We start from the raw sequence: 15,463 nt of genomic DNA, 5'->3' as shown, positions 1-15,463 counted from the left end.
GCGCCAGCCCCCCAGCCCCCGCGAAGATTACACCGGTGCCATGGACAAGATCTCGCCAGGCCCTCCTGTTTTCCGCCGTCCTCTGAAGTTTGCTCAATTTCATGTTCGTTGCATCTATGACATTGTCTAACCATCTCATTCTTTGCCGTCCCCGCCTTCTTTGATCTCCTGCCAGGCCCTCCTGTCTTCCGCCGTCCTCTGAAGTTGGCTCAATTTCATGTTCGTTGCATCTATGACATTGTCTAACCATCTCATTCTTTGCCGTCCCCGTCTTCTTTGACCTTCAATCTTTCCCAGCATCAGGGTCTTCTCCAGTGAGTGCTCCCTTCTCATTTGGTGGCCAAAGTATTTGAGCTTCAGTTTCATTATCTGGCCTTCCAGGGAACAGTTAGGGTTGATTTCTTTTAGGACTGACTGATTTGATCTTCTTGCAGTCCAAGGGACTCTCAAGAGTCTTCTCCAGCACCATAGTTCAAAAGAATCTATTCTTCGGCGCTCGGCCTTCCTTATAGTCCAACTCTCGCAGCCATACATGACTACTGGGAATACCATTGCTTTGACCATGCGAACTTTTGTTGGCAGGGTGATGTCGCTACTTTTTATCATGCTGTTTAGGTTCGCCATCGCTTTCCTCCCAAGGAGCAGGCGTCTTTTAATTTCATGGCTGCTGTCACAGTCTGCGGTGATCTGGGATCCCAGGAACGTGAAGTCTGTCACTACTTTGCCAAGGAGTGATGGGGCCGGATGCCATAATCTTACCTTTACCTTTACCTTTATAATAGATGCATGCTTAAGATAGATGTATTTTGTGCTTTTTATTGGTGTCGAGTACTACCAAGCACAGGTTCACCAAAACAATACATCAAAGTGCAGGTTTTTTACACTATGCTCAGACATTCAAACAGCAACTTGTCAGTTTCACAATCACTAGTCCCTGGGGACTCTAGTGATTTACCCATATCGAATGCAATCTTTTCCAAGGACAGTGATGTACACACAAGACTCAAGGCACAATAAATTCTCTTGGTGAGTATAAATCTCATAAAATAGCCGCATATCTTCTAGGGTCCCACTGGAACCCTTGCAGCAAACATAATAACTTATCTAGGAGAACATATCTCTCAAGTTCTATCACCAATATTTATATAATAGTATAGAAAAAAAATTTTAAAGAAAAATAAAAGGCACAAAATAGATCTAAACTAAACATACATCTATTATACACAGTGTCATATATCTTTCCATAACCTCTAGGTGGGGCCTGGAGATGGCCCAGAATTACAGCTACTCTCCAGCCTATAGCAATCGGCTTCCCTGGAGAAAATGGCTGCTTTAGACTCTATAATGGCACTATACCCTGCTGAGGTCCCTCCCCTCCCCAAACCCTGCCTTCCCAGATCTCCCCCTCCCCAAATCTCCCAGAATTTCCCCACTCAGACTGGCAACCAGGGGTCATTTCCTGCAGGAGCGCTCCGCGGAGCTCCGGCAGTAAAGAGCCCAGGGGGCGGGCACATGCAACAAGCCCCGCCCCCTGCTCCCAGCAGCCCTCAGTCAGAGCAAGAAGCAGCCAGGTAAGCTGCAGAGCCCCCCTCCCCGGTCCCCCTGATCCAAAACAGTCCGGTGGCACCTTTAAGACCAAGTTTTATTCAGGTACAAGCTCTCCCTCCTCTGTGAGGGACAGATCTGCACTCCCCCCCCCCAATAGCTAGCAATCCAAAACAGTCCAGTGGAGCCTGAGCGGTGGGTGTTGCCTTCTGACACACTTCCGGTGATGTCAGGGTGTGTGGCATATGCAAATAAGTTAAGCTAATGAGTTATGCTAATGAGCTCCTGCACCTCTTTTTCTACGAAATGACCCCTGCTGGCAACCCTCTAGCTAGCTACCTTGGCTGGAAAGCGAACACCAGATTTTGAAGCTAAATTGCAGAAACACTGCCCAGGTGGAGAAGGAGGAGGAGGAGGAGATTGGATTTATATCCCGCCCTTCACTACCTGAAGGCGTCTCAGAGCGGCTTACACTCTCCTTTCCCTTCCCCTCCCCACAACAGACACCCTGTGAGGTAGGCGGGGCTGAGAGAGCTCTTTCCTGAACAGTCCTTGAGAGAACAGCTCTGGGAGAACTTGTGACTGACCCAAGGTCACTGCAGCAGCTGCATGTGGCGGAGTGGGGAATCAAACCCAGTTCTCCCAGATTCGAGTCCGCGCTCCTAACCATTGCACCAAACTGGCTCTCTGAGGTGGCCTGTTAACTGCATGGGAGATGGGATTTGGGTAAGTGTAGCTTGTTACCCGGACGGGAGAGACGCCACTCCCTCTGAAATCCCCTTCAGCATGCTGATGAAAGGCCTTGCCACCAAACTCCAACTTCCCCACTGACTTCCTAGGTCTCTGCCTGCACATCCCATACACTCACCAGGTTCTTGGTCTCAGCCGGCTGGAACATGAGATGGTAAGGATCGATATAGCTAGGAAGCTCGGCACGGCGCAAAGGAAGGAGAGTCCGTTTCTTCTGGAAAATTCCAGGGAAAAGACGGGAAAGGGGGGGGGGAGAGAGAGCAATCGATGGGAGTGACAGATAAGCTTGCCACTCTCCAGGTGGCAGCTGGAGATCACAACTAAATCCCCAGGGTGGCAGAGCGCAGTTCCCCTGGAGAAAATGACTGCTTTGGACGCTAGACTCTGTGGCACTATACCTGTCCGCCCCAGGCTCCACCCTCAAAATCTTCAGGTATTTCCCAACCGGAGCTGGCAACCGAGACTGACCCTGATTGGTTGAACTGTTCTCACAGCATAGCAGGCACAAGCTCAGACTCAGTTTCCCCAGGAAATCTCTCCCCCTACCAGGAAGGGGGGGGGAGCGATCCACCTCAAAGAACAGGGGGCCTAGATTCCGGCTTCCTCCCTCTGAACATCGGCTGGCCCAGGTGGTCCGTGATGACTGGGACCCTCTCTGCCCTGGCTATGCCTGCCCTGCCGTCACTGACCGCTCTTACCTGCTTCCGACGCCGGGCATCGATCTGCCGGAAATAGCGGGTGATGTAGATGTTGTCGAAGCGGACATCTTGGTTGAAACTGTTTGTGTAGGACTGTGCCCTTGGGAAAGGGATTTGGGGGACAGGTCACGCCTAGGCAGTGCTGGAGGTGGGAAGCCGCTCCAGCCCTGTCTGTCTGAATCCAACCTATTGATCCCAACAAGCCCCTCCCGCTAAACCCACCCATCACTTGCCGGACTCTTAGGCTCTGCCCCTGACTTGGCTGGCACTATTCCCTTCCATTCAGCTCTGCCCCTGACCCGCCTGAGACTACTCCCTTCTGCTCCGCCCCTGACTTGACTGGCACTATCCCCTTCCATTCAACTCTGCCCCTGACCCGCCTGAGACTACTCCCTTCTGCTAGGCTCCGCCCCTGACTTGACTGGCACTATTCCCTTCCACTAGGCTCTGCCCTCGACCTGCCTGATTCCCTTCTGCTTGGCTCTGCCCTTGACTTGACTGGCACTATCCCCTTCCATTAGGCTCTGTCCCTGACCCGCCTGAGACTATTCCCTTCTGCTAGGCCCCGCCCCTTGACTGACACTATCCCCTTCCATTCAGCTCTGCCCCTGACCCGCCTGAGACTACTCCCTTCTGCTAGGCTCCACCCCCGACTTGACTGGCACTATTCCCTTCCACTAGGCTCTGCTCTTGACCTGCCTGAGTCTATTCCCTTCTGCTAGGCTCCGCCCCTGACTTGACTGTGGCTAATAGCCACAACAGAGGTCTGGGGCAAGTGAGGCTCTGTATTCTTGGTGCTTGGGGGGGGGGCAACAGTGGGAGGGCTTCTAGTGTCCTGGCCCCGCTGCCGGACCTCCTGATGGCCCCTGGTATTTTTGGCCAATGTGTGACCCAGAGTGTTGGACTGGATGGGCTATTGGCCTGACCCAACATTGGCTTCTCTGATGTTCTTATGATTGACACCGTTCCCTTCCATTCAGCTCTGCCTTTGACCCACCTGAGTCTATTCCCTTCTGCTAGGCTCCGCTTCCGACTTGACTGGCACTATTCCCTTCCACTAGGCTCTGCCCCAGCCTGCCTGCGACTATTCCATGCCCTGAGGCTCCACCCCCCATTCACTGGGCTCCTCCCAATCTTCTTGGTGCCTCCCCATATCTCCACGGCTTGTCCCCCTCGAGTCCCTGAAGATCTGCCACCCTAGACTGGATGGCCAGCAGCTCTCAACCCTTGAGGTGATTTAAATTGGAGAGACCGTGGACTGAACCTTCGGTAGAGGGGCCCATCTCCAGGTAGGGCTGCCAACCTCCCAGGTACTGGCTGGAGATCTCCTACTATCAGGGCTTTTTTTGGTAGAAAAAGCCCAGCAGGAACTCATTAGCATAATAGGCCACACCCAACAACAGAAACTCATTAGCATATCCAGCCACACCCCTGACAGCACAGCTCATTAGCATATTAGGCCACACCCCCATGTTACCAGAAGTGTGGTCATCCAGCCACACCCACCTTTTGCTTCTTATTCTGTTTACCTTGTTTGTTGTCAAAACCCAGGGCCTTTTTTTGTAGCAGGAACTCCTTTGCATGTTAGGCCACACACCCCTAATGTAGCCAATCCTAATGTGTTTCTGCTGTTGGGTGTGGCCTATTATGCTAATAAGTTCTTGTTGGGCGTGGTCAACTTGGGAGCCAGCCGGAACTCCGTTCCTGTGCGTTCCTGCCCAAAAATAGCCCTGCCTACTATTACAATTGATCTCCAAGCAACAGAGATCAGCTGACCTGGAGAAAATGGCTGCTTTGGAAGATGGACTCTAGGGCAGGATACCCCACTGAAGTCCCTCCCCTCCCCAACCCTGCCCTCCTCAGGCTCCACCCCCCCAGATCTCCAGCTATTTCCCATTCTAGAGCTGGCAACCCTATCTCCAGGGGGTAGCCGGAGATCTCCTGAGATTAAAGCTGCTCTCCAGGGGACAGAGATTACCTGGAGAATGTGGCCGCTTTGGAAGGAGGACTCTCTGGCACAGGAGGAAGAGATTGGATTTATGCCCCGTCCTTCACTACCCGAAGGAGTTTCAGAGCGGTTTACAATCTCCTTTCCCTTCCCCACCCCACAACAGGCACCCTGTGAGGTAGGTGGGGCTGAGAGAGCTCTTTCGGGGACTGCTCTAGAGAGAACAGGTCTGGGAGAACTTGTGACTGACCCGAGGTCACCCCAGAAGCTGCATGTGGAGGAGTGGTGGGAATCAAACCCGGTTCTCCCAGATTAGAGTCCGCGCTCCTAAAGACGACACCAAACTGGCTCGCTGAAGTCCCCCCTCCCCAAACCCTGCCCTCCTCATGGTCCACCCCCAAATCTCCAGGAATTTCCCAAACGGGAGCTGGCAACCCTAATATTCTGCATGCCAAGCACATGATGTGCCACTTGGCTAGGGGCCCTCCCCGTTAAGGCCCCGCCTCCCCTGCCCTGCTTGTGCTCACGAGGCAAAAATGATGATGAAGGTGCAGGAGAGCAAGACGCGGAGCACGGACATGGAAGTGCTGATACGGCTGCCATGCAGAGCCACCTGTTCGTTGACCTCATCCACCAAGTGTTGGTGAGAGATGTTTGCACCCACAAGCATTGCTTGGTGTTCTTCCTGGGGGAGGGAGGAGACAGAAGGTGGAGTTATATTCCTCAGCAACGGTACCCGGGGCACAATTCAGTGTAGTGGTTAGGAGCGCGGACTCTATTCTAGGAGAACTGGGTTTGATCCCCTACTCCTCCACATGCAGCCAGCTGGGTGACCTTGGGTCAGTCACAAGTTCTCTCAGAGCTGTTCTCTCAGGAACAGTCCTCAAAAGAGCTCCCTCAGCCCCACCTTCCTCACAGGCTGTCTGTTGTGGGGAGTGGGAGGGAAAGGGATTGTAAGCCACTCTGAGACTCCTTCGGGTAGTGAAGGGCGGGGGATGAATCCAATCTCCTCTTCTTCTCTTCACATGGTTCGGCTGCTGGGCTGGCAAAGGACCCCACGCACCTTGACTACCAAGTCAGCAGAGAAGTCTTGGTTTAAGTTCTCGACGGAGCCGTTGACGCGGTCGTAGGTCTGGCCAAAGTTCCCGTCCACGGGAATCTTGTCGCGGCACCAAGCGTTCATAACTGGCAAAAAAGAGAAAATGGAGGGAGGAGTATAGGGAGGGATCAAAAGGCCTCGTTCTCGTGGAGGTCGTAGAAACCTGTGCCTGAACGCTAAGATTTCAAATTGTAGCTGGGGTGCCACACGAAGGAGAGGTTGTAGCTCAGTGGGACAGTCTCTTCTTGGCATGCAGAGCATCCCAGGTTCAATCCCTGTTATCTCCAGTAAAAGGGACTAGGCAGTAGGTGAGGTGAGAGACCTCTGCCTGAGACCCTGGAGAGCTGCTGCCAATCTGAATGAGGGTTGTTGCTCAGTGGGAGAGCCTCTGCTTGGCACGCAGAAGGTCCCCGGTTCAGTCCCCGGCATCTCTAGTTGGAAGGACCAGGCGGGCGGTAGGTGATGTGAAAGACCTCCGCCTGAGACCCTGAGTAGAGAATACTGACCTTGATGGACCAAGGGTGGGGAGGGGCTCTGGCTCAGTGGGAGAGCATCTGCTTGGCATGCAGAAGGTCCCCGATTCAATGCCCGACATCCCCAGTTGGAAGGACCAGGTGGTAGGTGATGTGAAAGACCTCCGCCTGAGACCCTGAGTAGACAATACTGACCTTGATGGACCAAGGGTCGAGAGGGGCTCTGGCTCAGTGGGAGAGCATCTGCTTGGCATGCAGAAGGTCCCCGGTTCAATGCCCGGCATCTCCAGTTGGAAGGACCAGGTGGTAGGTGATGTGAAAGACTGAGACCCTGAGTAGACAATACTGACCTTGATGGACCAAGGGTGGGGAGGGGCTCTGGCTCAGTGGGAGAGCATCTGCTTGGCATGCAGAAGGTCCCCGATTAAATGCCCGACATCCCCACTTGGAAGGACCAGGTGGTAGGTGATGTGAAAGACCTCCGCCTGAGACCCTGAGTAGACAATACTGACCTTGATGGACCAAGGGTGGGGAGGGGCTCTGGCTCAGTGGGAGAGCATCTGCTTGGCATGCAGAAGGTCCCCGGTTCAATCCCAGGCATCTCCAGTTGGAAGGACCAGGCAGTAGGGGATGTGAAAGTCCTCCGCCTGAGATCCTGGAGAGCCACAGCCAGTCTGAATAGACATTACTGACCTTGATGGACTGAAGGTCTGATTCATAGGGCTGCCAGCTCTGGGAAATATTTGGAGATTTTTTGGCGGGGGGACAGGGGAGGGCGAGCTTTGGGGAGGGGAGGGGAGGGGTCTCATCAGGGTACCATGCCATCGAGTCCATCCACCAAAGCTGCCATTTCCTCCAGGGGGACTGATCTCGGCCATCTGGAGATCAAGTGCAATAGCAGAAGATCTCCAGGCGCCACCTGGAGGCTGGCAACCCTGCCTCCAGGAGCAAAGGAAAGCCTCTTTAATGCTTATTGTCAGCGAGGAGGCCTCTGGCACCGATCGAATGCTCCTCCAAAGGAAAAAGAAATCTCTTTGCACATAAAAAGACAGCAGGTCACGGAAAATGACTCTCATAGAGACGACTGCTCCTCCATACAAAACTAAATAAATGATTTGGCCGCTACATAGATTAGTCTGCTCCAGAGCCCCATCCTTCCTGAGCTAAGACAAAAATGTGTGAGCCGGAGGCTAAAGAACAGTGAGCTGGCTCACACTTAACTCAGCTTAGAGGGAACACTGCCTGTGAGGCAGGTGGGGCTGAGAGAGCTCTGAGAGAACCGTGACTGGCCCAAGGTCACCCGGCTGGCTTCATGTGGAGGAGAAGGAAGAAGAAGAGTTGGATATGTACTCCGCCCTTCACTCGGAGTCTCAGAGCGGTGCACAATCTCCTTTCCGTTCACCTCCCCAGACAACGAACACCTTGCGAGGTAGGTGGGGCTGAGAGCGCTCTCTCGAGGACTGCTCTTGAGAGGACACCTCTGAGAGAACTTGTGACTGACCCAAGGTCACCCAGCTGGCTTCATGTGGAGGAGGAGTGGGGAATCAAACCCGGTTCTCCCAGATCAGAGTAGATCCTAACCAGTACACCAAACGGGAAGACATGGATGCTTTGGAGGCATTCTACCCCACTGAGGTCCCTGTCCTCCCCAGATTCCAGCCCCCGCACAGATCTCCAGGAGTCTCCCAACCTGGATCTGGCAACCCCACTGGCAAGTGCAACCCTACCCCCCCCCCCGCCATTTTCCTGAGATGAAACAGCCCTGGGTGGGAGGAGTTATTAGCCCCATTTTGGAGCCGCACGTAACTTCCAGCATTCGAAGCCATTTGGTGCGAGAGCGGAGACGTCCCCCGGCCGGAGTGACCTACAAAGCTATTTTCCTCCCTCTTTGCTAAGCAACGAGCGATGCCAGTGGCACGAAACCAGCCCCGTGGCCGGCCCCGTGGGAAGAACAACGGCTCCTTGGCAGAGACTCACTCTTGGCGAGGTGGCAGAGGAAGCTGAACTTCATGGGGATGCAGAGCAGGTGGCTGATGACGGGCACCGCAATCTTCTTCAAGCAGGCATGGTACTTGGCCTCGAACCAGGCCTGGCAGCGCTTGATGGACTGGTCGATGATGTCTGGGGGAAGAGAGAGCGAGTCCTGGCTTTAATGACGCTCGGGGAGTCCGGCTCCCGGGAAGGGGCCGGGGGCTAGCCTGTCTGCTCGGCCTAAAGGGGACCTACCCAGAGCCGGTGGGATTGTCACGGTAGGAAGAGCCATCTTCGATCAGGCCAGTGGCCCATCCAGCCCAACACTCTGGCCCACGTTCTGCATCTAGCATCTGCTCCGCCGTTCTACCAAACCCACGTTGGCACAGAAATCCCCCTCTACGTTGCATGCCAGCCAGTGTTCCCTTTAAGCTGAGTTAGTCTGAGCCAGCTCACAGTTTTTTAGCCTCCGGCTCACACATTTTTGTCTTAGCTCAGGAAGGAGGGCTCCAGAGCAAACTGATTTATGCAGTAGCCCAATCGCTCGCTCACAACTTTAATGCCAGTAGCTCTCAAAGGAGAATTTTTGCTCACAAGACTCCACAGCTTACAGGGAGCACTGGTTGTGGGGTTTAGGCCAGTCGAGCCAACTGACCTTCTTTCACACTGGGCCCTTGCACGTGATGGTGTACCCCAGGGGTCCTTTCACAGAAAAAGAGGTGCAGGAGCTCATTAGCATAACTCATCAGCATAACATTTGGATATCCCACACCCCCTGGCATCACCGGAAGTCTGTCAGAAGGCAAAACCCACCGCTCAGGCTCCACTGGACTGTTTTGGATTGCTAGCTATTGGAGGGGGGGAGGAACGTGCAGATCTGCCCTCGCAGAGGAGGGAGAGCTGGTACCTGAACAAAACTTGGTCTTAAAGGTGCCACTGGACTGTTTTGGATTGCTAGCTATTGGAGGGGGGGAGGAACGTGCAGATCTGCCCTCGCAGAGGAGGGAGAGCTGGTACATGAACCAAACTTGGTCTTAAAGGTGCCACTGGACTGTTTTGGATTGCTAGCTATTGGAGGGGGGGAGGAACGTGCAGATCTGCCCTCGCAGAGGAGGGAGAGCTGGTACCTGAACAAAACTTGGTCTTAAAGGTGCCACTGGACTGTTTTGGACCGGGGGGCGGGGGAAGCTCTGCAACTTACCTGACTGAGGGCTGCTGGGAGCAGGGGGTGGGGCTTGTTGCATGTGCCCGCCTCCTACTGCCGGAGCTCCGCTCCTGTGCGGTCCTGCAGGAAATGACCCCCGGTGTACCCCCCCTCTCCCCCACTCTTCCACTTTTTCACCCACTCACATGAGCAGCGCATCTGAGTTTTCTTCTCGTAGAGTTCCTGAGTAGAAGGCGTGTGTTTCTTATTCTCCTCCCTCACGGAGCGCACATTGTAGCCCGATTCACTGGCCACTTGCTCATTCAGGGCTGAGAAGGAACGCGCTACTTGTTGGGTTTCGCTCCTCAGGGTCTTTCCGCTTCTCTGTCACAGGAATAATGCTGGCGTGAGAGTAGGCGAGGGAAGGATGCGACGACAGAGGGCCAGTGGGGTAGAAAACAGCAAGAGTCTCGTAGCACCTTAAAGACTTAACAGAATTTGTGGCACGGTATGAACTTTAGTGAGTCAGTGCTCACGTCTTCTGAAAGCTCACACCCTGCCGAGACATTTTTGCTGGTCTTTAAGGTGCTGCTGGACTCTTGCTTTTTTTCCTACCGCTACAGACGGACTAACGCGGCCACCGTCTTGATCTGCCTCAGTGGGGTAGTGGCAGGGGTGTCGAAACTCATTTGTTATGAGGGCTGGATTTGACATAAATGTCACTTTGTCGGGCTGGGCCATGTAGAAGAAGAAGAGAGAAGAGACTGGGTTTATACCCCGCCCTTCACTACCTGAAGGAGTCTCAGAGCGACTTACTATCTCCTTTCCCTTCCCCACAACAGACACCCTGGGAGGTAAGGGGGGGCTGAGAGAGCTCTCTTGAGAACTGCCCTTGAGAGAACATCTCTGAAAGAACTTATGACTGACCCAAGGTCACCCAGCTGGCTGCATGTGGAAAAGTGGGGAATCAAACCTGATTCTCCTAGATTAGAGTCTGCACTCCTAACCACTACACCAAACTGGCCATAAAATGTAATGTGAGGTACCAGAGATATTTTGTCACTGACACTGACCCATAGCCCTCCTCAGCAGGGCTCGAGGCCAAACTGACCCTCCTCACCCCTTACAGTTGCCAACTCTGAGTTGGGCTATCTCTGGAGACCTGGGGGCGGGCCTGCGTTTGGGGAAAGGAGGGACCTCAGCAGGGGGTCTAATACCCTAATATCGGCCCTTCCGGTCCACATTTGGACTGGTTTCCCCCAAGTTCCTCACAGGCCAAATAAAAGCCCTGGATGGGCCTGTTCCAGCTCCCAGGCCATCTGTTTGACATGGCTGGTTCGAGTGTCAGACTAGAAGACTAGAGACACAGATTCGAATCCCTACTCACCCGTGGAAGCATGCTGGGTGACCTTCGGCCAGTCACACATACTCAGCCAAACTTCCCTCACAGAGTTGATCAGAGGCCAGCAAGATTTATTTCATGGAGTGATAGACTGATTGATTCAATTTATACCCCACCCTCCCCCCCCAAGGCAGGCTCAAAGTTAGAGTGAACTTCTAGAGAGTCGGAGTTAACTTCTAGAGCTTTGGGGGTTCTACCATTAATACAGTGGCCTGAAGAAGTCAGAGGAAAGGGACGGCAACCTGGGCCGTAGCTGCTTCATTTGTGCAACTTGAAAAGGGAATTCAATAGATTTACAGAGAACAGGTCTATTGGTGGGTACTAGCCATGGTGACTAAGGGGAACCTTCATGTTCAGAGGCACTAACCTTTGTTGTTTTTTTTGGTAAACAAATTTTATTTTCTCAGGAATACAACATATAAAACATTTCATTCTATCAATTGTCTACCCCATTCCCAGTTCCTCCCCTCCCTCCAATGGCTTCCCACAATGCTTCCACCCCTGCTCCAAATTACTTCATATTATCAACAATATCAGTTTTCCATCATTACAATCTAAAGATAACATCATTTGACTTAATATTGATCTAAACATATTAAGTTTTGTTTCACATCCCAGTTCTTTTCCAGATAAATTTTAAAGTCATTCCATTCTCCAAAAAACTCATCGTCTTCTTTGTTATTCAATTTTTTTGTAATCTTATCCATTTGTGCCATGAACAGAACTTTTTGTATCCATTCTTCAACCTCTGGTACCTTTTCTGTCTTCCAAAACTGAGCATAAATCATTCTCGCTGTCACTATCAGGTACCAGAGTAAAGTCTTTTTAGTCGTATTGACTTCTTCCATTTTAAGTCCCAAAAGCAGAATTTCCGGTGCTTTTTTAAAAGAACATTTCAGTATTTTTTGCATTTCATTGTGGACTTTTGTCCAAAAGTCTACAGCTTTCTCACAAGTCCACCACATATGATAAAATGAGCCCTCATGCCTCTTACATTTCCAGCATTTGTTTGACATATTTTGATTCATATTTGCAATCTTCTTAGGTGTCATGTACCACCTATACATCATCTTATAACAGTTTTCTTTAACATTAGTACATGTCGAGATCTTAATAGAGTTTTTCCACAAATATTCCCAAGTTTCCATATCCACTTCCTTATTCATATTAATAGCCCATTTTAACATTTGTTCTTTAACAGTTTCATCTTCAGTATACCATTTTAACAACACCTTATACATTTTAGAAATATTTTTTCCTCCTCCACTCTCCCAAACCTTTTCAATTTCATTTTTTTCCTCTCTAAAACCATAGTTTTTTTTGTCAGATCTAAAAAGATCATAAATCTGCATATATTTCAACCACTCATATTCATATTCAATTTCATTCTGCTTTTTCATTACCCACTCTGTTCCCTCTTTTTTAATTAAATCTCTATATGGCAACCAGTCTCTACCTCGCTGTCTTGAGTAAGATATCAACACTTCTACTGGTACAATCCACAATGGTCTTAAGTCACTCTGGTACTTCTTATATCTTGTCCATACCATATACAAAGCTTTTCTCACCAAGTGAAGTTTAAAAAAACTGTCCATTTTTATCTTGTCATACCATAAATATGCATGCCAGCCAAATCTACAATCATGCCCTTCCAACCCCAACAATCTGTCATTTTCAAGCTTCACCCATTGATCCATCCATGTTAGACAAACCGCTTCATAATATAGTCTAAGATTTGGCATTTGTAGACCTCCTCTTTCTTTGGCATCACAAAGTATTTTCATTTTGATCCTTGGTTTCTTGCCTGCCCAAACAAATTTTGACAACTCTTGTTGCCACTTGGCCAACAAATCCGTTTTATGCAGAATTGGTATTGTTTGGAACAGGAACATCAAACGTGGTAGGACATTCATTTTTATAACTGATATTCTTCCCATCAGTGATAAGTTCATTTTATCCCATTTCTTAAAATCTTGAGTCAGCTTAGTCCATAATTTCTCATAATTATTCTTATATAGGTCTATATTTTTTGCCGTTAATTCAATTCCAAGGTATTTTGTTTTTTTAACTACTTCACATTGTACCAGTCAATGTAAGGTTGGAGGGAAGTCAGCCACCATCTGATATTAACTACACAGCTCAGTCCCCAAAATGTTGCCGCAGAAACAGAACAGATTAACCCACAAGCCAAAGGCACAGAACCCAAGAAATCAGTAAGCATTTAGAGGAAATGTTTAATATGCATAGGACTAAAAGTATACTGTTCCTACTGCATCTGTGCAGGCATGTACGACTTGATACGAGAAATGGGCTTTGTCGATTAACACAGATTTCAGCGTGCAGCCAACAGTCCGAACTTGAAGGGGCTTTGGATGTTAGTCATATGTTTGAGCACAGGAAGTGGGAGGGAACCATGCTTTCCTGTTGTTCATGCTGATTATTGCCATCTGAAGTGGGTCTTGGTACATCATTCCCATGGGGGGGAGAGATTACACGTGCTGCACCCACAGGAGGAGCACAAATATCTCCCTGTGTGGGATGAATGTAAATCTCTATTTTGTACATTTCTTGATATTCCCAGTCGCAGAATACGACTCACTGATGCATTCTGGTGGCAGCTTTGGAAGTTGAGGAGGTCTTTATATCAAGGATGTGATTATATCAACTTCTAAAGTTCTCCGTGGTCTGTAGCCCATTGCCCTATTTCTGAACTGGCCTAATGAAGGCCCAGGCCTTGATCACCAGGTAAATGCCAGATTTTTGGATGTCCCCAGTGGCAGTAAAAACATGAGCATGTGTTTGTTATCAAGGATGTGGTTGTATTGTTCATGTAAATGTTCCCATATAGACACAAAAATGGGTTCCTTTCTATCCTCTTCCATCAGCCAGAAAAAAAAGGAAAAGGCAACTAAGGGAAGTCATGATAGAGGTTTATAAAAAATATGTATAGAACAGAGACGGTGGATAGAGAGAACTTTTTCTCCCCCTGCCATAGCACTGGAGCACAGGGGCAATCAGTGGTGACGGGTGTTACCCAAATAGGTATACATGTAGGGTTGCCAGGTCCCCTTGCAGCACCAGCGGGGGGGTTTTGATGGGTGTTCCAGGACATCACCAACATAAATAAATAAATAAATAAATAAATATGATGAGGTCACCCAGAAGTACTGTTATCACATCGGCGATGTCATGCAGTGATGCTCTGGTTTATGGGTAAAACTCTATGGTTTTAGGCCAGATTTACCACAGAGTTTTGCCCTCAAACCAGAGCGTTGCACGTGACATCCCTGATGTGATGATGTCACTTCTGGGTGACATCACCATGTTGGGGATGTCGCACCCGGATGTGGCTGTTTGGGGGCAGGTTTCCCCCACCAGCCTATTGGCTGGTGGCAGGCAGAAGCCCCAAAAAGTGAGGGAACCTCCACTGGGACCTGGGGACTGGCAACCCTGTATACATGTGTGAGGGGCCATAAGATGCAGAGGCGTCCCCCTGCACCTTTTTGCATTTGCACTGTCAAAAATGTTCACTTGGGGAGATTTGGAAGTCAGATATGTATGCATCCATGGGTCAGGAAGGGTTGGGGTCTTTCCATCTGGTCATTTAGATAGGAAGGCGATTGCTGGAGCTGGCCCTTTGCTTCTTGTTCTGGAAATCTGGATTGTTGGTTATGATCAGATTAGCTGGGAGGAAGCTCCAGGGTCCCTCAAATGGCCCTCAATAGCATCCCTCTGAAAGTGGGTGTATGCATATGACTGATAGAGGAGCAGCCCAGCATTCCTTTCCTCCTTGGCATGACTCAGTGCTTTTTGATATCAATTTAATTCAAACTCCTTCTATCTTTCCTAGGCCCACATTCAGGTATAAACTTGTAAAGAAGGGACTCAAGCCATAAAACAAAATGGGGGTCTCCTTGTGTTAGGGTCTTGTGGGCCTCATGGGCAATAGATGGGCAATATTTCCCAGTGGATGGGCAGTAGATTCAGGATAGACGCAAGGAAGTACTTCTTCACTCAATGAGTAATAAAACTGTGGAATTCACTACAAGTGGATGTAGTGATGGCCACTAGCACAGACGATTTTAAAAGGGGATTAAACAGATTCACGGAGGAGAGTTTCATCAATCGGCTGCTAGCCATGATGGGTACTAACCTTTGAATAATCAGTGATAGGAGGCAACATCAGGGGAAGGCCTCTCTGCCCTGTTGTTCAAACTCCAGAGGAACTGGTTGAGGCCCCTGTGAGAATGCTGGACTAGATGGACTACTGGTCTGTTCTTATGACTCTGCGATGGACTACGGTTTTTAAGAGTCTTAGAAGTGCTGTACCAACAACAACAGAGCCAGTGAGCCTGAGTGGCAGGCTGCTCTAAGCAATCTGATTGGTTCACATCAGCTGAGCAGACAAAGTCTTGAGAGAGCTGGATGCTGAG

General features: G+C 50.3%; 1 protein-coding gene across 1 annotated transcript in view; it reads right to left on the bottom strand.

Annotated features, from left to right (window-relative positions):
- DCST1 (DC-STAMP domain containing 1) overlaps nucleotides 1–15,463 on the bottom strand; it is a 47,533-nt gene that overhangs the window by 26,530 nt on the left and 5,540 nt on the right. The window contains exons 5-10 of the mRNA XM_015419104.1: nucleotides 9,835–10,000; nucleotides 8,491–8,634; nucleotides 6,005–6,126; nucleotides 5,469–5,626; nucleotides 2,994–3,093; nucleotides 2,414–2,509 (exon numbers count right to left, since the gene is read on the bottom strand). Of these exons, the coding sequence (XP_015274590.1) occupies nucleotides 2,414–2,509; nucleotides 2,994–3,093; nucleotides 5,469–5,626; nucleotides 6,005–6,126; nucleotides 8,491–8,634; nucleotides 9,835–10,000 (786 nt within the window). The remainder of the gene's footprint in view (nucleotides 1–2,413; nucleotides 2,510–2,993; nucleotides 3,094–5,468; nucleotides 5,627–6,004; nucleotides 6,127–8,490; nucleotides 8,635–9,834; nucleotides 10,001–15,463) is intronic.

This window comes from Gekko japonicus, unplaced genomic scaffold (genome assembly GCF_001447785.1).
Source record: "Gekko japonicus isolate JY-2015 unplaced genomic scaffold, Gekko_japonicus_V1.1 scaffold25, whole genome shotgun sequence".
NCBI lineage: Eukaryota > Metazoa > Chordata > Lepidosauria > Squamata > Gekkonidae > Gekko > Gekko japonicus.
Note: the sequence above shows the minus strand (reverse complement) of the source record. Positions and strands in the feature narration are given on the sequence as shown.